This window comes from Gopherus flavomarginatus, chromosome 5 (assembly GCF_025201925.1).
Source record: "Gopherus flavomarginatus isolate rGopFla2 chromosome 5, rGopFla2.mat.asm, whole genome shotgun sequence".
NCBI lineage: Eukaryota > Metazoa > Chordata > Testudines > Testudinidae > Gopherus > Gopherus flavomarginatus.
In genome coordinates, this window is record NC_066621.1 from 138,646,108 (window position 1) to 138,671,911 (window position 25,804).

At 42.1% G+C, this 25,804-nt stretch overlaps 1 protein-coding gene and 1 non-coding gene across 3 annotated transcripts; both read left to right on the top strand.

The window, feature by feature from the left end:
- Window positions 1–5,705: 5,705 nt before the first annotated feature.
- On the top strand, window positions 5,706–5,779 carry TRNAI-AAU (transfer RNA isoleucine (anticodon AAU)). The gene has a single exon. It is a non-coding gene; the product is annotated as a tRNA-Ile (tRNA).
- Window positions 5,780–7,061: 1,282 nt separating this feature from the next.
- On the top strand, window positions 7,062–24,388 carry ZNF839 (zinc finger protein 839). 2 transcript variants are annotated; one of them, XM_050954117.1, is made up of 8 exons: window positions 7,062–7,992; window positions 10,581–11,513; window positions 15,657–15,908; window positions 16,727–16,819; window positions 17,186–17,338; window positions 19,228–19,368; window positions 21,616–21,754; window positions 22,991–24,388. In XM_050954117.1, the coding sequence occupies exons 1-8, from the start codon at window positions 7,147–7,149 to the stop codon at window positions 23,992–23,994; spliced, it is 3,561 nt and encodes a 1,186-aa protein (XP_050810074.1). In that variant the 5' UTR covers window positions 7,062–7,146; the 3' UTR covers window positions 23,995–24,388. The 2 variants fall into 2 exon arrangements, with proteins under 2 accessions (XP_050810074.1, XP_050810075.1); XM_050954118.1 differs by having other exon boundaries at window positions 10,581–11,411.
- Window positions 24,389–25,804: the final 1,416 nt, after the last annotated feature.

Below are 25,804 nucleotides of genomic sequence, written 5' to 3' on the forward strand. Positions count from 1 at the left end.
TGAGGAGGCTCCCTATGGGTGGGCCGGGCCCGGGAGCAGGATTAGGTTAGGCTGGCTCTACCTGGGCAGCCCCGCAGGACTGGGGGGGGGGGGGTCTTCTCAGGGTGCCCCAAGCCTGGGAGGGGAGGAGAATTAGAGCGGGGGCGGTGTGCTCAGGGAGGACGCGGAGCAGAGGTGAACTGGGGTGGGGAGCCCTGTGGCAGCTTGCCCCGCCCCCCCCCGAGGCAACCCTGCAGCAGTTCCCCACCCCCCGGCCCAGGGAGCCGTGTGGCATCTCCCCACCGCAGCTCACCTCTGCTCCACATCCTCCCCAAGCACACTGCCCTTGCTCTAATTCTCCTCCCAGGGCTTGTGGTGCCAAACAGCTAATTGGCGCTGCAAGCCTGGGAGGCAGGAGAAGTGGAGCAGCAGCCATGTGCTTGGGGAGGAACCACTGTAAAAAAAAAATTGGGGACACCGCTTTTTGGCACCCTCAAATCTTGGCGCCCTAGGCAACTGCCTAGTTTGCATTAATGGTAGCAGCAGACCTGGGTCTTCGCAAGGCAGGGAAAGGTCACACTGCTCAGCGATGTCTTAACACAGGGGTAGTCAATTATTTTTTGTCAAGGTCTAGACTTCAGAGGAACATTTTTTTCACACCACAATAATAATAATGATGATAATCAGTAAATAAAAAGATTTCACAGTCATTTCAAAAGTGTCTGGTGTTCCATATTTGGCCCATGGTTCACCTATTGACTACTCCTGGTCAAGTCCTTTGCTGAGGCAGATACGGTCTAGATGACTGTGCAGTAATACAGCCCAGGCCCTCGCCACAGTCTGGCTTGCTGTACTCTTACACAGTGAAAACTCTCGAGTCACTTTTGTGGTGAATTGTATTTCTCCGTGCCCGCATTGTCTGTAGGTTGCTTTGTCTACAATAGGCTGTGATCCTGCACTGTTCACCTAGGCCCCTACATCCTCACAAATTCCTATGTCATCTTTGGAGTGACTGCTGCAAGAGCGCTTGTCTCTCTTCCCACCAGAAGGTGGTCAAATAAAAGATATTACCTCACTCACCTTGTCTCTATAACACTTAACATTTGTAATTGCCTGAGTAGTCCCTTTACAGGAGCAGGATTGTAAATGCATCTTGTTATGCATTTCTGTAAAGCCCCATGCTTGCCTATGATAGTACAAATAAACATTTTTTTATTTTAAATAATCAAAGCTATAGGAACAAAGTATTATAAAACACACACACACCTCAGTGTAACTGTAAAACAGTTTGTGAAAAATGGGGCTTACTGGGAGAATTCCACAGAAATTACATATATTCAAACCTGCAGAATTATTTGGCCTTTTCACACATGTTCTTGTAGAAACTAGTGACTTAGGCTTGTATTTTTTTAACAGTACTAGTGTATCAGTATTGTGTTTTCAATTAAAAATGTAAAAGTCTAATACAAATTTGAAATATGAAGTTTTAATAGTAAGTTTTAAAAGTTTTAAGGTAACAAGTCTTGTGGATGTGGGGGAGAGTGGTAGATGTGGTATATCATGACTTTAGTTAGGTTTTGATACTGTCTCGCATGACCTTCTCATAAACAAACTAGGGAAATACAACCTAGGTGGAGTTAATATAAGGTGAGTGCATAATTAGTTGGAAAACTGTTCCCAGAGAAAAGAACAGGAGTACTTGTGACACCTTAGAGACTAACAAATTTATTTGAGCATAAGCTTTTGTGGGCTATAGCCCACTTCATCGGATGCATGTTCCCAGAGAGTAGTTATCAGTCAAGCTGGAAGGCATATCAAGTCTTGCATATCAAGTCTTGCAGGGTCCTGCAGGGATCAGTTCTGAGTCCAGTTCTGTCCAGTATCTTCATCAGTGATTTAGATAATGGCATAGAGTACACTTACAATTTTTAACGAGAAGTCCTTGTGGCACCTTAGAGAGTAAGATTTATTTGGGCATAAGCTCTCATGGGCTATAACCCACTTCATCAAATGCATGGAGTGAAAAATATAGTAAGAAGATATAAATATACAGCACATGAAAAGGTGGGAGTTGCCCTACCAAGTGGGGGGTAGGTGCTAAGGAGGCCAATTCAGTCAGGGCAGATGTGTCCCATTCCCAACAGTTAACAAGAAGGTGTGAGTATCTGTGAGCCACATCCACCATGACTGAATTGGCCTCATTAACACTACAAAAAGTCATTTTCCCTCTGTTGATATTCCCAAATAAATCTGTTAGTCTCTAAGGTGCCACAAGGACTCCTCATTGTTCTTGCTGATACAGACTAACATGACTATCCCTCTGAAACCTGTCACTTATAATTTTTGCAGAGAAAACCGAGCAAAGAGCGGTTGCAAATATCTTGAAGGATAGGATTAAGATTTGGAATGAGCTGGACAAACCGGAGAAATGGTTTGAAGTTAATTAGGATGAAATTCAATAAGGACAAATGCAAAGTACTCCATTTAGGAAGGAACAATCAGTTGCACACATACAAAATGGGAAATGACTATGTAAGAAGGAGTACTGCGTAAAGGGATCTGGCATCATAGTGGATCACAAGCTCAATATGAGTCAACAGCATGGGCGCCAACTTTCTCTGGCGCTGATGGGTGCCCGAGCCTCCCCTACCCCTTTCCCCACCCATGGCCCTGCTCTGACTCCACCCCATCCTGGCCCCGCCCCCATTCCAACCCTATACCCAATGTCCCCGCCCTAACGCTGTCCCCTCCCTGCCCCTATTGGATCTCTTCCCCAGATCCCCTCCACGGCCCCGCCTCTTCCTCCAGCACACCACATCCCCCCTCCTCCTCCCTCCCTCCCTGCCCGGCAAATCAGCTGTTTCACAGTGCAAGTGCTGGAAGGGAGGGGGGAGAAGCAGGATGCAGCGGCACGCTTGCTGAGGAGGCGGAGGCAGAGCTGAGTTGGAGCAGGGGGGCGGGGCAGGGCCACAGGGAGCTGCTGGTGGGTGCTGAGCACCCACAAATTTTTTCCCGTGGGTGCTGCCCAGTCAACAGTGTAACACTGTTGCAAAAAAGCAAACATATTCTGGCATGTATTAGCAAGAGTGTTGTAAGCAAGACATGAGAAATAATTCTTCCCCTCTACTCCATAATGATACAGCCTCAACTGGAGTATTGTGTCCAGATCTGGGCACCACGTTTCAGGAAAGATGTGGATAAATTGGAGAAAGTCCAGAGAAGAGCAACAAAAACTATTAAAGGTCTAGAAAACATGACTTATGAGCAGGGCCGCCCGGGGGGGGGGCAAGTGGGGCAATTTGCCCCAGGCCTTGGGCCCTGCAGGGGCCCCCACAAGAATGTCGGAGGCTCCCTCCTGCCTCCGCCTTCGCCTTCCCCCATCCTCCGGTGCCTCAGTGCGCCGCGTCCAGGAGTGGCTCTGGACAGCGCTGCAGTGGCCTCGCTTGGGCGGGGCCTGAGGTTCTCCCGCTTGGAGTCACGTGGTAAGGGGACAGGGTTGCGAGCTCCGGTGGGCTGAGCGGCAGGAGCTCCTGCATGTGGCTCGCTGAGGCTCTGGGAGTGGGGGAGGTGGGGGTAAGCGGCAAGGTAAGCCCCTCTGAGCCTGGCACCCTGACCCCATCCCCCCACAGTCCTGACCCCCAGCTCGGACCCCAGACCCTCTGAGCCAGGCACCCCCTGAGGCCAGCCCCCCACAGCCCTGACCCCCAGCTCTGAGCCCAGCCCCTCTGAGCCGAGCACGCCCCGACCCAGAGCCCAACTCCCCACCCAGCCCTGGGTAACAGTAGCACCACCCCCAGGCAGCGACAGTCCATTTGCACCAACCATCACCAAATCCCAGCGACAGCCCATTATGTAATTGCAAATTTATACATACCATTAAAGCATTTAATGTTTTTAAATCATGTATTTTGTGTATTTTCAAATTATTAAAAAATAATTTTTGAATGTATTTCACTGGTTATTTTTTACATTTCCAAATACATGTTACTATAGTATTGCAACTTTTTTTATGGAAGAGGCCCCCAAAATTGATTTGCCCCAGGCCCCCTGAATCCTCTCGGCGGCCCTGCTTATGAGGGAAGATCAAAAAAATTGGGTTTGTTTAGTCTGGAAAAGAGAAGACAAAGGGGTCATAATAGTTTTCAAGTATATAAAAGGTTGTTACAAGGGAGGGAGAAAAACTGTTGTTCTTAACTTCTGTGGATAGGACAAGAATCAATGGGCTTAAATTGCAGCAAGGGAGGTTTAGGTTATACATTAGGAAAAACTTCCTAACTGTCAAGGCAGTTAAGTACTGGAATAAATTGCCTAAGGAGGTTGTGGAATATCTGTCATTGGGGGTCTCTAAGAGCAGGTTAAACAAACACCTGTCAGAAATGGTCAAATACTTCATTCTGCCTTGAGCACAGAGGACTGTACTAGAAGACCTCTCCGGGTCCCTTCCAGTCCTATGAATCGTTGCTACAGTCACATAACATTTCTGGTTAATGAACAATTTTAGAAGTATATTAAGTATATAGTACTGTATAGATAGGTTCATATTTATTCAATAAATTAAATATAGCAACAATGATTAGATGTAAAGTGAGTACTACCTCCTCTTTTCAGAGTCATATTTAGGTAGGTATGTTAAGCCTACAGTTGATCCTTACCACCTGTCATTCACTGTGAACCTACTAGGGGTAAAAGTGGTATGGCTGCAATCCAGTTAGAAGTTCATCAGCTTTGCCAGAGAACCTACAGCATTAGACAGAAAAATAGTGGATTTGATGCATGTACAGTAAACAGAATTACTGGTTTACTAACTTGCACTCCCCCTGTTGATGGTTCTTTTTCTTGTTTGATGGCCTAGGGAGCAATCTCACCTGAAAACTGCAAGATTTGCTGCAGGACTGACGTCTATAAATAATACAAGTTTATTTTAATGTAAAATAAATATATAATTTAAATAAACCCAAATGTTATAGAAAGAAAATAATACACGTGACATATTTTACCAATGCAATATTTGTTTAAGAAGCAGTATGTAAAATAAGTGGGAATTAAAAATAAATAATAAATGGCAAAAGAAATATTTCGATTTAATGAAATAAAACTGGAGTCACTGTTAAAAAGCTATTTGAGGGGTATAACTTACTAGTTATGAATCTAGCCTGAATGAATGCGACCTCTGTCTGTTCGTACCTTAGGATTGTTGCTCCCGCGTACTTATGGTCCCCAGTCTGAACCCTTTGGGCGGTTTTATGCAATAGCTGGCTCGAATATGCTTATTGAACCTAGAAGGTCTGGAGTCTGGACCCCGGGAACTCTCTGTCGGGGTGGGAACTGAATACGCAGTCTTGGGAAGGGGCGATATTTAGACTCTACAGCAGGGATCGGCAACCTTTCAGAAGTTTTGTGCCGCGTTTTCATTTATTCACTCTAATTTAAGGTTCCGCATGCCAGTCATACATTTTAACGTTTTTAGGTCTCTTTCTATAAGTCTATAATATAGAACTAAACTATTGTTGTATGTAAAGTAAATAAGGATTTAAAAATGTTTAAGAAGCTTTATTTAAAACGCAGAGCCCCCTGGACTTGTGGTCAGGACCCAGGGAGTGTGAGTGCCACTGAAAATCAGCTCCTGTGCCTACTGCTGGTCTACAGCAAACTAGAGAGGAAGAAATGGCAACCATAGTATCTGTGTTATTCTTATAGTGATCAGTGCAAGCCCATAAACACAAAGTGGCCGGTTAGCTCAGTTGGTTAGAGCGTGGTGCTAATAACGCCAAGGTCGCGGGTTCGATCCCCGTACGGGCCACAAAGCAGTGTTTTTTTTAATTTTTTTTTTATTTTATTGACTTTCCATTAATGTTTTGATGGATAAAAACGCAAATTAACATGCGCATATTAAAATTAAAACGTTATAAAATAACGACTGAGATTATTTTACTTTCAATCAGCTACCAGAAGGGTGAGGTTTAAACTGCCTCTCCATCAAGCTTTTTAAGAGAGCTACAACCTTACAATGCAGCACTATAGTTTTTAGGGGGAACCTTTGCCTGAGAATTTTATGCACCCACAGTTACATTATCTGCAGTCACAAACACAAGTGTATCCATTATGCCTGCATCTATCTGCACACTCATATTTGACTTTTCATATTTTTTTATAGCACATTACTTGATGCAATACAAAATAATATTCAGTAAAAGGGTAACAACACAGCACATTTAGGTAAGCTGAGAAATAAATTGTAGATGTAAAATAGTCCCTCCCCAAATTTCAAATAGTCTCTTTATTTTCGCTTTCGAACGTTTAAAAGTAGAAAACTGGTGTCTCTTGATTCTCTTGAATAATTTAACGTTACTCTGAAAACTGGTTATAAAAATATTGTCATGCAGAGAATACTCCCTACTTCAGATTAAAAATTTGAAGAAAACATTTCTAATCAAATGATTAAAAGTCAGGGTAGACTCAGAGTGCTACTCAGTGAAAAAAATATGCATGTACTTTTATGCTTACCCATAGATCTGAGGGGTAAGCACGTGCACATATAGTCGCAGGATCAGAGCCAAAATGTTAAGACAATGAGGTAATACCTTTGTGGGTAAAATTGACCTGACATTTCCATTAAAACCTCTTAATCGGGGGATTATATCTTGTGTGTTTCAGAAAACAGGCTGACATTTGGTTTGGATACCATTTACTTTACAAAAAAAAAGGCTTGAGATCTTCCCCCACCCCTTATTTTTACTTTTAAAAGCACTATAATCAGTTTCAAATGCTTTTTGTCTATCCCATCGTGTATCAAATCTGTCTATACAGACGTACTGACGCCCTATGAATTGCACTGTATTGAATTCTACTTGCGGGGTGTTGCACTGAATTGAATTAAACTCTGTTGTGTTGAATTGCACTGGACTATGCTGTTGAATGAGTGTATACCGAATTCAACTGTGTATTACACTAGGACTCTGAGCACCATCACACAGGAAAACGCTTTCAAAAGTGTCTTGTCCCTGCTGGGTCCCAGTCGTCCATATGACCACGCCCCTTCTCGATGACGTGTCCAGACCGCAGCGGTGGCCCCCATTGGCTCCCGTATTGCCGGTTCCTCTAGGTTCGCTCCGCACCTTTAAGACCTGGGGGGTCGAATGCGTCTCCCGCCCCCCTACAGCTGCCAAGATGGCGGCTCCCGAGAATGGGGGCGGAGAGAGCGCGGCGGTGGCATCGCCGCCGCCTCCTGCTGAGGAAGAGCCACCCGGACCGGCCGCCGCCCGCGGGGCTCGCCACAGCGCGGCGGCCGGGGAGAGGGTTGGCCTGCTGGGACCTGGGTATCCACCCGGGCCGGTCGCGGCCAGGGGTGACTTGCTGGGTCCGCTGGAGCCTGAGGAGGGCGGGGGCCTGCTGCCCCCTCTGGAGGCTGGATCCCCCACCGAGGAGGGATCGGAGGTGCTGGCGGTGACCGAGGAGTTGGCCCAGAGCCTGGCTGCCAGCTCCTCCGCCGTCGGCACCACCCTGTACCTGGAGCCGCGTGGGAGCCTGGAGCAGGGGGCTGAGCTGAGCGCGGAGGAGCAGCTGGTGGTGGCGACTGAGAACCAGGCAGTTGGGCTGACGGGGAATTTGCCCGCGGAGAGGAGCCAGGCCGAGCCACTGGCTCAGCCTCCTGGCCAGCAGGCCACAGCGACGCCCCTGGCCCCCGAGGAGCTGCAGAGGGTCATCGAACAAGTGAGCAAGGCCCAGAAGCAGCCTCCACCGCCTTTTCTTCCCTCCTCTGGAGCTGGCATTGGGTCCTTACTGTTGTCTCCTCCCCGAGCTGGGGGGTACTCGCTACCCCAGGAGATTAGCGTCGTGCCCTCAGCATCAGGGTTCAGCAGATCCCCACAGGGTTGTAGTCTGACTGCTGCCTCCGGATCCCAGCCAGTGACCAGTATCATGCACAATGCAGCACAGCAGTTGCAGAATGTGGCCCAGCAGGTCGCCCTTCAGCAGGGCAAAGCTATCGGTACCACCAGGTGCCTTGTACACAAGGTAAACGAAGGGGAAGAGGGGATATCTTTGGAAAGCCAAGGGCCAAGTGAATGGGAAAGTGGTCTCCAATATAGAATTGGGCCTGGGTACTAGAATGTGCTGAACACTGAATAGTCATGGCCTGTTCTCAGTGATGAAACTGTGCTGAGTGCTATTGCACTAGTTCCACTGCTGACCCTAATTTCCTGTTCAGTTTAACCTGCCTTGGCATTAGATTTCTCCAGGCTCATAGCTGGAATACTGGTGTTGGGAGCAGCTCAATTTCTAACAAGGTAGAGCGTATACTATTGAATGGAGATGACAGGCGCTGGCCAGAATAACCTATGTTCTAGTCTGGCAGAATAAGCACAGTTGTCCAACTTGATTTGTAAGAACTGCTTTACAGTGACTAGGCCAGTGTAACCTGTCAGTCTAGCGTATCTAGCAACTGAGTGTTTGGGGTACTTAGTTTGTGCTAACCCATTGATCTATGGGGATTTTTTTTATTACAGTGGCTGCTTGCTACACTTGAGATTTTAAAGCTGTTTCTATTATAACTTTTGTTTTCATGCACTTTTTAACTTTCCCAAATATTTTCCTTTTGGGCTAAGATGTTCCATGTTTGGTTCTTGCCCAACAGTAACTTTTATTTTTTTTTTTAAAGTGAGTAACATCCATTCAGCTGTGTTTGTATTATGGAAGACTATTTTTAAAAACAGAAAAATCTCTGTGCACACTCTTGAACAGGTGGTGTTATAATAGAAACGTTTGACGTTTGAAATTAGAAGTCTGGACTGAATTTAGACTTCAGATCTTTGGGGCAGGGGCTACATTTTTTTTTGTTCTGTCCTTTCATACAGTGCTTAGCACAGTGGGATCCTGGTCCATGATCAGAGTTTCTGGGCATCACTGTAATACAAATAATAACAATGAGCCATTTCTTTGGGGATAGTATTTGGTTAATTGTGGAAAATTATTTTCCAAACTAGAAGCAATTGACTTGTAGACTCTCCTTTAAGTGGAGAGCTGTGCATTTAGGCCTTGATCTAGCAGAGCTCTTAAGCATGTGTTTGCATAGCATCAGAGGGATTATTTGTGTGCTTGTAGTTTGGCATGTGCTTAAGTGCTTTGATGAGTGGTTTGCAGCTAGAGAAATGGACACTTTTCAAGTCAGAGGCAATAGACAGGCTTTGACTCTGCTCAGGCCCTTGCTAACCCTGTGATGTGATTTTTAAAAAACAAAACAACAATAAATAAATAGGGTGGGGAGAAGAGGACAGACAGGAGGTGATAGGCCAGAGGCCTGAGTTGCTTATATCAGCTTAAGGATTTTTCAACTGTGCATTTATTAGGGTATAACTGTGGCCTAATATTTGGCCTGCAAAATTAATAGACAGTAGTTGTCCTGTGGGTGAGATGTGCTTGTTCAGTTGACAGATTTCACAGCATAGGTCTAGAGCAGGCCTGCACAACTCGTAAAGCAGTGAGGGCCATATTACTCCAAAGAAAACAGCTGAGGGTCCAACCCCCCCAGCCCTGCCGGAACTCTCCCCCCTGTCCCCCCAAGTATAAAGCCTCGCCGCCACTGCCTGCCCACTCGGCTAATCATCCCCATAAAATAAGGGGAGGGGAAACGGGGGCAGCGTGTAGGGATTGGATGTGACTGTCTAACACACAAACACAGGGAGCACGGGAGGCTGGGGAGGGGGAAGGTCCCTGGACCAGGGAAGAGGGCAGCAGTTGGGGCAGGTCAGGTGCAACACACACGCACGCATGCGTACGTGTCTCCTCTGGGGATATCCTGGCTGCCCACAGACAGTTCAACCCTCCCACCCCCAATCACTACGGAGGTTGCCTTGGGACCAACCAGCGCAGTAGCCGCCCTGCCCCCAACTGAAGGGGGGGATTTGAAGGGGGTTTCAGCCCAGTCCCCCCGCCCCCTCCGAGCTGCAGCTTGAGCCCAGGACGGGTGCCCCTCCCCTCACTCTGCTTACGAGCTCTGCCTCATACCCAGCGCTTCCCACCTCAGCAGGCCCTGGAAGTGATGCACTCGCTGTAGGCCGGGCGGGGAGAGTGGGAGATGGAGACACATGCTGTTCTGGCCGTTAGGGCAGTTGGAGTGCGGCACGTGTGCGCAGGGCTGTGAGGCAGGGTGTCGTTCTCCCCCCGCCCCCCGGCAGCGGGCAAACCCAGCAGCCCCACCCTGTCACTTGCCCATGGGCCACACAGTGAGCCCACGCAGGCCGCATGTTGTGCAGGCCTGGCTAGAGCTTGCAGCTGAATCTGCACAGGTGTACCCCATTGACTTCAACAGGGCTCTGCCCAACAGATCCATTTTCAGTTATTATTCCTTAGTTTTTGGCAACTAAATTCATGGTTGATGGAAATTTAAAAATAAAATAATATGATATACAAAGTAAACTGAAATTCCTTATCTAAGCAACAAATGCAACTATATGATAATTTAGTAGCTGGAAGGAAGGAAATATGTTCCTTGAGGGTTGTAAGAAAACTGGATGAAATATCACTTTAAGGTCTTATACACAAAGATGTAAAATCTTGATAAATAATATTGTACTTTTACATTTTCAACTTTTTTCCCTCTAAAGCAATTAGAAGCCATTTGTGTTCAAGTGCAGCCGGGGCAGATGAAGGAAAATGAAAAGCCAGTGCCACCTCTTGCAGAAGTCCAGTCCAAAGCGATAACACCGAGTCAGCCAGTTGGTAGGAATTCTGGTCTGTCTAGACTTAATATTATTAATCCCCAGATTATTAGGATACAGCCTGTAACAGGAACTGAGCAGCAACAGTTTTTCTTGCATAGTTCTTCTGAGCCTCCAGTTCAGCTACTTGTGCAGAGACCTTTAGCCCCTGATGGACCAGTGTCAGTGAATAAGATTCCCACACTCCAGACGCTGAATGGACAAAAAACTACATGTGCCACAGTGTCTGCTACAGAGTCTCGAAATGTTACTTTGGTGGCAGCCAGTTCAGCAAATACTCTTATATCGAGCCTTGAGAAAAAGCAAAAAGAAGAACTAAAGCTAAAAAAATCTTTGAAAGTGAAGACTCGTTGTGGACGGATTTCACGCCCTCCAAAATATAAAGCGAAAGATTATAAATTCATTAAAACAGAGGATTTGGCCGATGGTCATCAGTCTGATTCTGATGACTATTCCGAACTAAGCATAGAAGATGACGATGAGGGGAAAGCAAAGGGAATGGATACATTATTCAGTCCTTTGAATTATAACCTGAAGCCCAAAATGTTTAAATGTCAGACTTGTGAAAAATCCTACATAGGAAAAGGAGGATTAGCACGACATTATAAACTTAATCCAGGTCATGGACAACTGGAGTCTTCACAGCAAAAAGTCTGTATGAATAAAACTAATAGAAGTGTGTTTCTGGATATTTCTGGAGGAGCAGATGCTGAAACTGTGAGTCTGACACTCTCGCAACCAATTGCTGTCACTTTAAATAATGAAAATTCACTAGCTATTGGTTTGGAAGAATCTGCTTCTTCACAGACTGAGCAACAGGTAAAGTAGTAGTTTGCTTTTTGCATAATGCACAGTTTTATAAACAATATACAGGCAATTTCACTCCAACATTATTGCAATTTTAGAACCTTATTCTACACTAATTCGTATACTGAATTCCTATTGCTGGCAATGGAAATTATTTTCATAGATTAAAGGTAGTGGCCTATGTGCATGGCCAAAAGAGTATAGGAATGAATTAGGAAAAGTTGCAATCTGCTTGTCTGAAACTGCAATAAATATGCATGACCATTAGTTAAATTTTAAAATAAATAACTAACGAACACAAAATTTAGTGACCTCCAGGGGGAGAATAAGACTTAGACTTAATAACTAACCTCACTTATTTCTCAGCATTCACATAAAGAAAAAACACTCTGCAGTTCATGTATATTTCATTTTAAAAGGCTTTAAAAAGAAGATTCTATATTCAGGAGTCAGTTTGACCTGTCACTGAAATACAGCCTCTGCTAGGGTGAAATTCAGTTGTCAGTGGACAGCTATGCTACATAGTGTACTGTTGGAAGTGAAGCATAACTTCTGCAGTTGAAACTATCAACAGAAATCTAGGGTAGGTAGAATACAGTTCCCTGAGTTAGAAAAATGTAAGTAATTTCAGTTGGAAAGGTTCCAAGAAACTGGTTTTAAACTGTCCATTTCATAGTAAAGTGCATTTGTCAATAGAAATGAAAGGTATTTGTAGCCGCCTTGCTGCAAAAGAAAGTCTCCACTGTAAAAAGTGGAGATATAATTGTATCACAACTGCCTTTTTAGGAAGACTGTTCTTTTGGATGGAGCAATATTATATTTGTTGCGTTTTTGTGAATGTGATGTTGCTTCCAGAAGTGTGAATGTGGGTAGCCTGAGACATAACAAGCTTAGTAGATAATTATAAACAAAAAGCAGAGTTTTCTACAACTTTTGAAGGAAAAATAACAGAAAGCTCCATGAAGTCAACTGACTCATTATGCAGATCTAATTTGCCTGTGCAGTATTTGTATATTGTGGTGATGGGGACTTAAGAAAAACCTAAATGTGGTCTTCTGAATTTATTTTGCCATAAAATCTTTAGGACTGTTGATTGGCTGAATATAGTGCTACAGAAAATCTGAAATTTCTAGCTGACAAATATGAGCCACACAAAATTTCCCCTTGGTAACTGAATGACTTACTAGTTTATAAATGGTCTTAATTATTGTGGCAGCTTGAGTCACCAGGCTAGATACTTGTCTGACTGTCTTGCCAAATAACTATATGTTTGGCCATAAGCCATTGTCAGTTATCTTTATTGAGAAACATTAAAAGGATTATCAATGCAGGTAGATTATGGAGGAAGAGCAGTACCTGTGACCCACACTTCAAATTAAAAACTTCAGTCGCAGTTGAATGAATTTGGTAATTTGCTTCTAGTCAATAGGTAAAACTGCACTAAATTTGGGAAGTCTGTGCAAAGAGGGGGGCTATTGTTGGAGCATAGAAGTATTGAAGGTTAGGACTAAGATACGTTCATAGAACTGAGAGGATACTTGAATTATTGTAACATTAATGTGATCAGGCAGTTTATAAATATCTTCAAATGGTAATTAATCTTTAGGACCTTCATTTTAATAATCTAGCTAGCTAGGGGAACAAAGTAGCTTTCAGTGAGAGATTCTTGGACTCTGTTTTGCCAACTTTTTTCTATGATAGCTTTGAGAGTATTTTTGAAAATTTATATTTTTGTAACTTCTTTTGGTGTAGTGAATATTATATTCCTGCCTATCCATTGTTTACTGTTGCTTAAATAGCTTAACTTTGTTTGTATTGAGACCACAACAACAGTTTTTTAAAAAATGATCTGGAAAAAAGGGCAAACAGTGAAGTTGCAAAATTTGCAGATGATACATAACTACTGAAGATAGTTAAGTCCAAAGCAGACTGCAAAGAGTTACAAAGGAATCTCACAAAACTGAGTGACTGAATTTCATCTGCTGTTTTGTTGCCCAGTGTTGATAAATGCAAAGTAATGCACATTGGAAAACATAATTCCAACTATACATATAAAATGATGGGGTCTAAATTAGCTGTTACCACTAATCTTGGAATCATTGTGGGTAGTTCTCTGAAAACATCCACTCAGTGTGCAGCGGCAGTCAAACAGAATGTTGGGAATCATTAAGAGAAGGATAAAATATTAAGACAGAAAATATCATATTGCCTCTGTATAAATCCGTGGTATGCCCACATCTTGAATACTGCATGCAGATATGGTCATCCCGTCTCAAAAAAGATACATTGCAATTTGAAAAGGCTCAGAAAAAGGCAACAAAAATGATTAGGGTATGGAACAGCTTCGTATGAGGAGAGATTAAAAAGACTGGGACTTCTCAGCTTGGAAAAGAGACAGGTAAGGGGAGATATGATAGAGGTCTATAAAATCATGACTGGTGTGGAGAAAGTAAATAAGGAAGTGTTATTTACCCTTCCCATAACACAAGAACTAGGGGTCACCAAATGAAATTAATAGGCAGCAGGTTTAAAACAAAAGGAAGTATTTCTTCACACAACGCACAGTCAACCTGTGGAGCTCTTTGCCAGAGGATGTCGCAAAGGCCAAGACTATAACAGGGTTCAAAAATGAACGTGATAAATTCATGGAGGATAGGTCCATAAGTGGCTATTAACCAGGATGGGCAGGGATGGTGTCCCTAGCTTCTGTTTGCCAGAAGCTGGGAAAGGGCAACGAGATGATCACCTGGCGATTATCTGTTCTGTTCATTCCTTCTGGGGCACCTGAGATTGGCCGCTGTCAGAAGACAGGATACTGGGCTAGATGGACCTTTGGTCTGACCCAGTATGGCTGTTCTTACGTTCTTAAAAATAGGGAAACACAAAATTCAGGATAGCCTGAATTTGATGACTTCCTGGGCTCACTGCAGAAACTGTTCATTTGACAGGATTTTTGGGGAAAGCTGAAGGTATGGTTCTGGAATAGTGGATAGTTTCTTTGGTATTCTGTCTGGCTGAGTTAATTTCTTTCCTTCTATTTGATTGCTTAATGCTGCTGCTGCATTGAGTCTGTTATTCATATATGAACTTAATACTGCTAAGCATAGGCTCTGACTCCATGGGTGCTCTGGGGCTGGAGCACCCATGGGGAAAAATTAGCTGGTGCTCTGCACCCTCCAGCAGCCAAGCTCCCCCCTCGTCGTCTTCTTCCCACCCCCAAAGTGCATTCCATCCCTGCTCCTCCCCCTCCCTCCCAGTGCTTCCTGCCCCCCACCCTGTCCCTGCGGCCTGACAGCAGTTTGGTGTCGCTTAGGACTTTCCGAGAGAGAGAGAGGGGGAGGAGCGGGGATGCGATGCGCTCAGGGGAGGAAGCGGAGAAGAGGTAGGGCAGAGGCGGGGACTTGGGGGAAGGGGGTGGGGCAAGGGTCATGCATGGGTGGGGTCGGAGTAGGCGGCGGTCCAGCACCCACTGAGCAGAGGGGAAGTCTGCGCCTATGCTGCTGAGTGATCATGATGATATTGTAAAGCTAACCATCAAGGCAACTAGAGCTTTTTGTTTAGATCTATTATGCTATTTTTAAATCTAAATGAATAATATAAACCCTTTTATTTTCTCTTTTAAAGTAAGATACCCTCTTTGAATCAAGCAGCTCTTTGACAAGACCATAACTACTCTTGTTTATGCTCAAATTTCCTTTGTTCTGTGTATTAATGGATCAGCAGGAGAACTAACGTTACAAATAGTGACAACAAATTACAGAAACAGCTGTGTCCGTAGCCTCTTCCTGATTTAATCCTCCAAATATTAATGCAGCTTTACTTATATCTAACAATACTGAAATTGCATAGTAAATGAAACTCATTTGAAGTTAAGAACATAATGGCCATACTGGTTCAGACCAATGGTCCATCTAGCCCAGTATCCTGTTTTCCAGCAGTGGCCAATGCCAAATGCCTCAGAGGGAATGAACAGAACTGGCAATCAAGTGATTGCCCTGTTGTCCATTCCCAGCTTCTGGCAAAAAGTGACTAGGGATACTCAGAGCATTTAATTGAATAATTTCACTAAATATTTTAAACAGATTTTCTCAGCAGCATATTGAGGGAGGGAGAGTGTTTTAATGATTATTGTATTATTATTTTTTTAATATAAAGACTGGTAAATCTGCAGCAGACAGACCTTTGTTGGTGGCACAACAAAATGAGACTGGTTTAGTACATCGGGGACCTGGAATGCCAAATGGACCTGGAAGACGCAGACGATCTAAAAGACGCGGCCGTCCGAGGATGACTGGAAGATCAATTTGTTCCGGAAGACTTAATCGATCTGGTCAGTCCCCTTCTAAGTCGCTTAGTAACGTGTCAACAGAACACATCATATTTAGAAGAAAAGCTGGACTGAAAGAGGTACGGTTCCTTTCTGCAACTATTTCATATGTACCTTTTTTTCCCTGCCTGCCCCCAAATCTGATAAATTTAATCAAAATGTAGTGAAGATGTGCTTTCCAAGGAGCTGCTGTATGTCTGACATATAGCTAGACATGTATGTGCATAAATGAAGAGGCCTGGGGGTTATTTAAATACCGAAGTGAAATTTTAAATAAGTTCTTAAGCAAAACATCTAAATCAAGTTATTGGTAAAAGATATAGATTTTTTTTTTTTTAGAAACTGGCCCTGTGGATAATAGTTATTGGCCTTTTAGTAATTTGATGCACTCTTGGCTCTGTTTTGGGGGAAAATAATTAGTACTGCTACTGTGTGTTTCTATTAATATATAAAAATATGTATAATAAAAAGGAGTCCATCTTTTTCTAAAAATATTTTTCTTTACAATCTAAGTAATTGTCATGTTTTTCTGAGCTTCCTGCACATTACTGTGGTTTGAGCTTATGGTTGTGCTTATTTGCTAATTCATTAAGCTCTACTTTTCTTTTCATATGAGTGCACAATTGTTACTGAGGCTGATCATTAACTGCTTGTGTCGAAAGACTGGACCATACTCTTAACTTTTCTGGTCAAATCTTTCAATTCAGATTTATTCTTAAAGCCACTTAATTTTATTGATCCTGTAAAGGAAAGTGAATTGGTCCTTACCACATGCCATTTCTTTGATAGTGACTATTGTGTCCTATAGTGGAGAACTGAGATTTTTACATTATGAATTAAGGGATGATTAGCATATATTGGCTTCCCTCCCTAAAGAAACTATTTTGATCTTTACCAGCTAATCCAACAATGTGACAATGAAGACTTAATGGAGCTGGCTCTTCCCCGCCTGACAAAGCTTGTTACAGTGTATGAATTTCTACTGATGAAGGTGAGCTTTTCTCATCATGTACATACACTAAATTATTGGAGATTTTATCTTTCAGGTACACCATGAAAACTTCTCTGGGAATTAATCTGAGTTTGATGTTAGACATATGAAGGCTGAAGACATTTTAGAGTTCACCCTTGAGTCTCATGTAGTCAAAGGTTGATAGTTTGCCAGATTATACTTTTAATTTTTGATGCCTGCTTCATCAGTGCTATTTCTGAAGATTCCACAGTCCTTTCTTTTCTGGACTGATTGGTAAGGTTAATAAAATGAGGACTGAAAAAAGTGCTAGGCAAAACAAATCTATATGTTGCTGATTTAATTAATTAGATTTCATATTTAATATTCTTGTTTATTTCTATTTAGGTTGAAAAAGGCTACCCAGCAAAAGCCTTTTTTCCAGATGTTTATAGAGAATTTGAAGAGTTACATAATATGGTAAAGAAAATGTCTCAAGACCATTTCAGTAATTCTAATTTTCTGAGTTATCAGCAGCCTGTGGAAATAAAAGATCCCAAGGTAAGAGGAAACATTTTGGAGGGTTTTTTTTAGGGAATGTTCAGCAATGTTTTTCTCTCTTGCTAAGCATTATATAGCATAAGTGAACAGAAAAACAACTTCCTGGTAAGAGAAAATGGAGATAAAGTATAAACTGAAGAACACATACCAAAAGATTAAAAAATATTTCTCTTTTGGAATTTTATTAGTAATAGAAAATATTTGATTAAACCACAGCCGTAGTTGATAGCTGACCACAAACTTCAAAATGCAAATCAAAACCCCAGGTGCTTAGAGTAGTGTGAAGCTATGCTTTGCTGCCCAGGGGTACTTCGGTGACTCAACATAATCTCGGATGGACAGGAGCGTTAACAGAATTCCATCCCATGTTTTACTAGAAAGGAAGTGGCCATGACATGAGGCCCTTGGGGATGAGCTAAAGTAAGTAGTATTTGAGGATCTGACAGAGATGCAAAGAGCCCCCTGCAGACAAATCCATTATATTTGCCAAAGTTTATTTTCCAGTAAACATTACAGTTTAAAGAGACCCTATAATTGAACCATTTGAAAATTTATTTATTTTTAATTTTTCAATGAAAGTATAAATTCAGCAAGCTCATTAACAGAACATAATCAAACTGAGGCATGTAACACAAGAAAGGTTAGTTCTTTAATAGCATTTCAGTTTTTAATGCTTGTTTGTGGAGAACATAATAAAGATTTGTGCTGGTGCAAAGAGTTCAATTTTTCCAGACACTACTCCACTTCTTAGCATTGGGTGAGAGAGACAGTTATATTGGAATCTCTCACATCTTACAGTTTCTGATGCTTGGGATGAACGTGACTCTCTATAAGTAATTGTGTATCACCGTTGAATTTTCAGTAGTGAATAACACAATATTTTGTACATGTTACTGCTAGCAAAAGTTTTAAAGTGCAAACAACATGATCAGTATTTTACAAGGCACAAAAGACAGTCTCTGCTCCAAAGATCTTAATTTGAGTGAGATGGAGAGAAGACAGGACAAACTGGAAAATCCAGGGGAGGAAGGGAAGAGGGGAAATTGTATTTCACAGATAGAGTAATCCTAGGTAAAAATGAAATACAATATGTCGAATATTTGTTTTTCAGAATAAATCATGGCAGAATCCTAATATATACCAAAAGTTTGCTTTGTATTACTATTACATGTGTTCATCTGACTTTATCTTGTGTAACTGCTCAATCATGATGTTTCCTCTATGGAGAAATGAAATTGCACCAGTTTAAAGTGACACTGTCAAGGTTGGTAGGCTCAAAATTTGACCTACCTTTTTTGCTTCTCTTTGCAAAGTCCATGTATAATTCTTTGATTTTTTTTTTAAACACATGCTGTAATGTGCTTATTTAAAAAAAAAAAAAAAGTCCAGCATTCATGAGAAACCCTATACTGAGAAATCAATGCATGCACAAAATAGAGCAAAAATTGGTAAGAGAATGTGTATTGAGTCTGAAGATACAAAGGGATTTAGGGGGAAAAAAAAAGAGAGAGACTGGGAGAACTTCTTATTTAAGTCCTGAACAACCTTTATAGTGTCCTTTGTTAAACTCTGCTGTTCGGTAACTTACTCTGGGCCTATGAGCCATATCCCCTACATTCCTAGTTCTTGCTCTAAGCTTGATATTTTTTTCTTAATTTTTACTTTTAGCTGTTATATAGGAGATGCTTAATTTGAATGGAGGCTAATTGTAGAAAGTATTGTAGTCTAATAGCATGAGAAGCTGTATACATGTTTTGACTGATAAAGTGTACCCCAGTGTTGAATGGCTTTCTAGATCAGTTTTAGAAACATATTTGACTATGAAAGTATTGAAAATTTGGTGTTGGGGAAACCACACTTATATTCTGTTATCCCTAATTATTTTAAAGGTTGCTGAATCACTAGGAATTACAGAGAAGTTTCTTGGGAAACAAAAGATACAAGCTATAGACTCTTCCACACAATGTGTAATTAAAACAGTTGGTGAGCAGATGTTTACAGAGATACCAGGGAAAAAACGAGTAAATGAGGTACAGAATAAGTGTGAATTTAACATATAAACAAGTTAAAGCTGCTTAAAATATGGTAATATAATTTTATTTCTTGAATATTCACAGCTGTTACCTGACTTCTATTAGCAGTGTTTCCAGATGTAACAGAGTTTTCTGAGTCAGTAACACTGAAATATCTTATTGGAGGGTATTTCTTTAAGAAAAAGATATCAAAATTAGCTAGGTAAAGAGCTTTGCTTTTCCCTGTGTGTTTGCCCTCACTCCCTCATTAAGGATGTGCTACTCCGGGGGACTGGGTTCAGCTGCCCCCCTCCCCCACCTTCCTGCCCAGCTTAATCCTTGGGACTCTGGGGGTGGGCTTCGGCCCCCTCCCTGCTCTGGTGTTGGGCTCTGGACTTCAGCCCCCTCCTCCGCTGTACCCATGGGGCTCTGGCTCTGGGTTTCAGCCCAGGGCAGTGGTACTGCAGCAGGGCAGGCCTTGCTGGGAGTCGTGGTGAAGAGGAGTGGAATGAACCTGGGGTGTGAGGCTGTGGAAGGGAGCTTGGGTCAGTGAGGGGGAGGGAGGAAGCAGCAAGGTCTGGGGGCAGTGGGGGGAGGCAGCAACCCCCCCACATAAATAAATTGCAATAAATTGCAATGATTTGCACGTGTGTGTGTGTGTGTATGTATATATGTGTGTGTGTATGTATATATGTGTGTGTGTATGTATATAATTTGTTTGTGTTTTCCTAAAGATTAAGTATTTTAGGAAAATTTTTCAGAGCGACCACCAGCAAGAGTTCATGGGCGGCTTTCTGAGGCCACCAAACATTTTGTTGGGAACCCCTGGTCTAAAGTGGGATCTGGCAGGCTGACATGAAGTATCATGCTATTGGAAGAGAACAGTAGCTTGAGTTGGAAAAGGTGGAGTGGTCAGCACGCAAATTTAAGTAGTGGGGGAGAAGTGAGTGCTGCAGTTAATTAGATGGCTAACAGTGGTGAGTGAAACCAGCCCATTTGTTTCTGAGAGGATCAGATTAGCATATTTAATCTGTTGCCTTTGGCTATAGCAGTGAGTAGATAGTTTCCCCTCCTCTGATGCAGCCTCAGTTCAGGCTTGGTCTACTCTATACTACAGAGTTAGATTGATGTAAGGCAGCTTATGTTGACATAATTATGTCAGTGTCTATACTAAAATGCTGCTTCCACCCAAATAAGTGGCCGGCTGCACCAACATAACAGCTCCACCTCCATGACAGGCGTAGCACTTCTGTTGGTGTAGTTAGGGTGACACCATGTTCATGCAGCTGCTGTTACTTACATCACCTCTTGGCTGTCATTTGATCAGCAGCAGCTGCTTATAACTTGGAGCTGTGAAATTGACAACAATGTCAATTTCGCTTCTGGTAGTCTTGGTTCTGTGAAATTGAGCCTGGCCAATTTCTTGTCTCCAACTGTGAGCCTTGCCCAGTGCTGAGCCTGGGGGCGGTTCTCAGAGCACCACAGATCTGAGTCAGAGAGGATAACAGCCATGAAATAGACAAGAATGTCAATTTCACTGCTGGTAGGCTCCATGCTGTGAAATTGAACCAGTTGGACTCACAGCTGGGGCTGCTACCCTGAGGCCAGGGATCCAGCTGTGAGCCCCAGTGGCTGTCAGTGCCCCGCAATGCCCCACTTTAGTTAGTGCAAACGCTACTGGTGAGGATGTGCTCCACTGGCAGAAGGAGGGCAATGTGGACACCAACAGCTGACTGAGTTACTGTGGTGGTTGTAGGTCGACCTAAATTAAATCGACCTAATTTTGTAGTGTAGACGAACCCTCAGAGCTGCCTTTAGAGAGGAATGATGGCAACATCTTCCCTTTTTTCTGCCTGTGCTTAAACTTGTGACCACCTCAGCCCTCCCACCCCCCCCCACCCCCCCCTTCACTTCTCAGGGCAGGGAGTTCACTGCCCTTTACTGAAGCTGGAGAGGGGAAGGAGGAGAGATTTTCTTCTATAGTAGGTACTCCTTGTGGGAGCTGTCCCAGATCTTATTAGTGAGACTTCTCTCAGGCCCATCCCTCAAATTGTGAAGCAAGGCCAGGTTTATTAAAACAGACATCAAAACTAAGACAAGAAAACATCTTTAAAAAGTTCTAGATTGTGTTTAGAATTTTTTAGGGGCCTCCTAGCTTTGAAAAACTGTTGTAGGTGGGAGTAATGTTACACTTAGTACTGGAAAAGATCACAAATTGTCTGTTTCTGCAAGTGATCTCAAACCTGCTAGTTTTTGTATTGACAGAGTTCATATGAAGAACTGTTGCCATCAGCTAAAAGGACCAGAGTAGAAGGCATATTGGAGAATGTGAAAGATGTTTATGCTAGCCAAAATGGAGAAGAGGAAAAGAGCTGGAACTTGTCTCCACTGACTACAAAAGATGGTAACATTTAACTTCTAATTTACCAACTCTGTTCTGTTTTGGTGCAGTTCAGTTAATTTCATTATCCTGTGTTGTCTCTAAAGATGTCATGACCATGCCTTCAACTTAGTCTTGCACTTGTTTCTGTAGGTCCTTAAATGATTGTTTAGCTGAGAAGTCTGAGTTCAGAATATTATTTACTTGTATTATCATAGTGTCTAAGAGCCCCTATTATGGACCAGGACCCTGTTGTACTAGGGACTGTACAAACACAGAAAAAACAGAACGTGGGGCTGGTCAGAGTGTAGATAAAATCAGTGTAAGAACTACACCTTTTAATCCTTTCTCTTTATATAGCTGTTCTTTTGCCACTAGTACAAGCTTCTGTGCTTTTGCTCATTTTTGCCCCTTCCCTTTCACTTTTTTAGATATTCCATGTTCCTCCTTTAAAGTATCCCTTACAAGACCACATTCCTCTTATTTCATTTACAAGAGGATTTTCTTCTGTACTTCCATTTATTTAAGAAGTCAATAAAGTTAAACAGTATCTGATTCATTAGCATCTCCACTCAGGTTTGTGCTAGTTTAAGGTGCAGCTCCACTTTAAAACCTGACTATATAAAAATGGCACTTTCTTACTTGACAGGTCTCCTGTGTAGTCAATATCTTAATGACAAAAACAAGTTTTGACTCTTGTTAACCATGAGGAGGAAACAGCTAAAATTGAATGACTTGGCATATCAGTGTTTGTTACTGAGTTTGATTTTTTTTTTTACTAAGGTCCAATCGACAATACATCTGAATACCTACTAAAGGTAACAAAGTTTCACAGGTGCCAGAACGGGCATAATTTGGCCTGCTGTTGCATCTCTTATTACTAGTGACATGCATGATGGAAAGAACTCAGCATATCTTTGATCCTGTTTTCAGGATTGTGACACAAAAACCCATCACCATCCTTTCTTATAAACTAAGGTCACTTGATATGGAGCCATTGAGAGAATAAATATGGAACCTACCAGAAGTACTTCTAGAGCCTGAGTAGAAGTATACTTCTGACTCTTTAGAAAAGTGTAATTTTTGTAGCATTATTCACATGGGCAATAGCATAATTCTGTTCTAAGAATCCAATGCTACTTAATGGAGGGAAAACTAGATAAAATCTTAGAAAGATGCTTGTAGAAAATTACTTTTGATAGTCCAAAATCATATTGTTGCACAACATGCTGTAACATTTTTTTTTTCCCAACTGTTAAGGTTTTAATCCACTAAATGGGGTGATTGTGCTCTCCGAAGACAGAGGTATTACTCCTTGCATAATTGGAAGTGCAAAGCATACTGGGGAGCAACACAAATCACTTGATTTAGAAGCTGGAACTAACTCTGCAAATTCAGATATCTTTCAGTCCATGAGAATGGAATGCTCTCAACTCGTAAGTATACAGGGACCAGATAGTACAAGTAACACATCTCCACCATGTACTGAAGCATTGTTGCATGCTGAGGCAGATAGCTCACCAGAAGAATTTGTTCAAGCACACTTTGTAAATGAGAACACAGCAGGTAGACTGACAAGTTCTGAATTTTGTAACTGCATGGTATCAGATGATGTGATTGATAATCAGAGTACCAACTTGTCAATGAATGAAGAAACTGATCATAATGGAAAATATCAGAAACTTGAGCAAGATGAAGAAAACCAGAGTTACACTATTACCAGTGAACAGTCTGAACAACTTAATGATGCTGATATTGCTGATCAGATGCAGCAGCTTGAAAAGGTCTTTTCAACAAGCATTGTGCCAGTAAATCATTCATGCAAGACTCAAACTGACCCATATCAGAATCCTGTACAGGAAACCTCCATATGCACTCAGGAGAATCTTGAAAGTCCAATTAAAAACTTGAATGAATTCTCTTGTGGGCTAGAGGAACATGCTGGACAACATGAGCTAGAGAATGCAGTTACTGTAGGTGAAACTGTAGCCTTTGAGATTGCTGATGAGAGCCATGAATTCATGTCTCAGGGACACGAACAGATCTTTATTCAGACTGCAGATGGGCTTATTCTATCTCATCCAGGTACTGCTGTTCTGTCTCAAGCAGAAGGCATTGTGATTGTAACTAATGCTGATGGTACTACAATGCACATTCGCACCCCTGAGGGGGTTCCTTTGGAAACTGTGGAAGCACTACTGGCAATGGAAACAGATGGCCAAAGTGAAGATATTTTGCTCTCACAAAGTGAAGTGGAGCCATAAATATAAAAACTTGTTTTATTTATACATGCTTTCTTCTGGAAAAGACTGATCATATCAAATGTATATTTTTCTAATGTGAATATTGAAATTAACTTATTTGTGAACATTTCTATGACCTGTACTTTTTTATAACTTATGTTTATATTAGCAGTATTGCAACCAAAAATTCTAAGGAATGACTTTTGATTCAACTTGTGCGCCTCATTGAGTGTATGTGAGGGGATGTGTGGATACCTGTCAACCCCAGTTTTGATGCACTATTACCTTCTTTGTTTTATGTTAGTTTTACTCTTTGGCCAACAGAAATGCAATATAACGTGTTGCACTGCCTGTTGTCAGTGATATGCTGTATACTGGCAACCTGTTTATAGGCAAAATAAAAACATTAAAAGGAGCTGTATTTTCTATATATATTAGGTTTTATCTTACCTGTATTAGAGCGTTTTATCTTAATTGCAGCTAGTTGAATATTCAAGTTATTTTATTAGTGCCCTTGACTTGTCACACATGTGTAACTGGAAAAATAAGTTATTAGCACTTCAGTATTCCAAGTAAACTTTCATTTTTCAAAAATGATACTGTGAAAAGTGACAGTATAAACTCCCAGATCACAACACAGATCAGCATGGGCTACTATCCACTGTTGACTTCTGCAAGATAGCATGCAAAGATACCAGTCCTATAGAACCCCAAAGCATTATCTAATTCCTACTACCATTCTGAAGAGTATCTGACCAGGTTTGTTTAAGATGCAAGGTAAAGTCAAACAGTGCTGAAGCTGTATGACAACCAATTGTGAGATGCTTATCTGAACATTAATCTGCATTTTTTTCTCAATTTCTTCCTCTGACAGGTTCCTCTCTGTCTCTGATAGAGCCTTGTCTTAAGGCCCCATTTTTTTGGCCAAGCAGAAGCACCATCTTTCAGAGCCTGTCACTATTAAATAAGCTTTGCTCTTGCTAATAACAAAGCAGACCTCTACCCTTAGATCATCCCAGTCTTCATCATATTTTAAAAAGTTTTTCTCATAGACAGACATAGCACTGAGTTTTAACCACTTATCTAAGCAAGGTAAGGGAGAAGCTAGCAACAAAAGTTTCTGCTGCCCATTAGCTGCTAGTATCTTTGATCTCACTGGCAGGCTTCAGAACATAACATCGTAGTGACTTACCATTAAATTTAGTGCTCTAGTGGATGACCACCACCTGTCTGTATAATAGAAGTACATTCATACTCATCCTGATTAGTATCGTTGATACTGTTGATCGCCCAAATAAGCCTGTCTGCTCTAAAAAGCTGCATAGGTGACCACAACCATCCTTAAATGGCTCATAACCTTCCTCTTTTTTCTGACCTCAGAAGGTCACAATGGGTAATTGTTCCTCTACCTCTAAAGCCTGCAAGACTCTGTCCTCCTAAGTTTCTCAACACCTGTATGAGGTTGGGTGAGAGTTACTGAGAACAGGGAAATACCTGCAATACGCAGATGACCTCTCCTTTAGTCCAGTCTAAGCATCACTGTATTGAGAAAGCTGAGACACAGAAGCAGCAAAATCACCTGAATGAAGAGCATCAGGCTAAAGCTGTATCCCATCTTATTGTGATCTCTATCTTGATTGAAGTGTTCTGAAGAACTTGCCTCTTGTTTAACATCATTCAGATTGTTGGATTAGCCTGCAGTTTTGGGCAAACCATGGCAAACAATGGCTACTTCATGGCCAGAAAATTAGACTGGCCATAGCCTATGAGATGTAAGCTGGACACTAATTATGTATTTATGACTTCATTTGATTCTTGCAAGTTGTTAAGA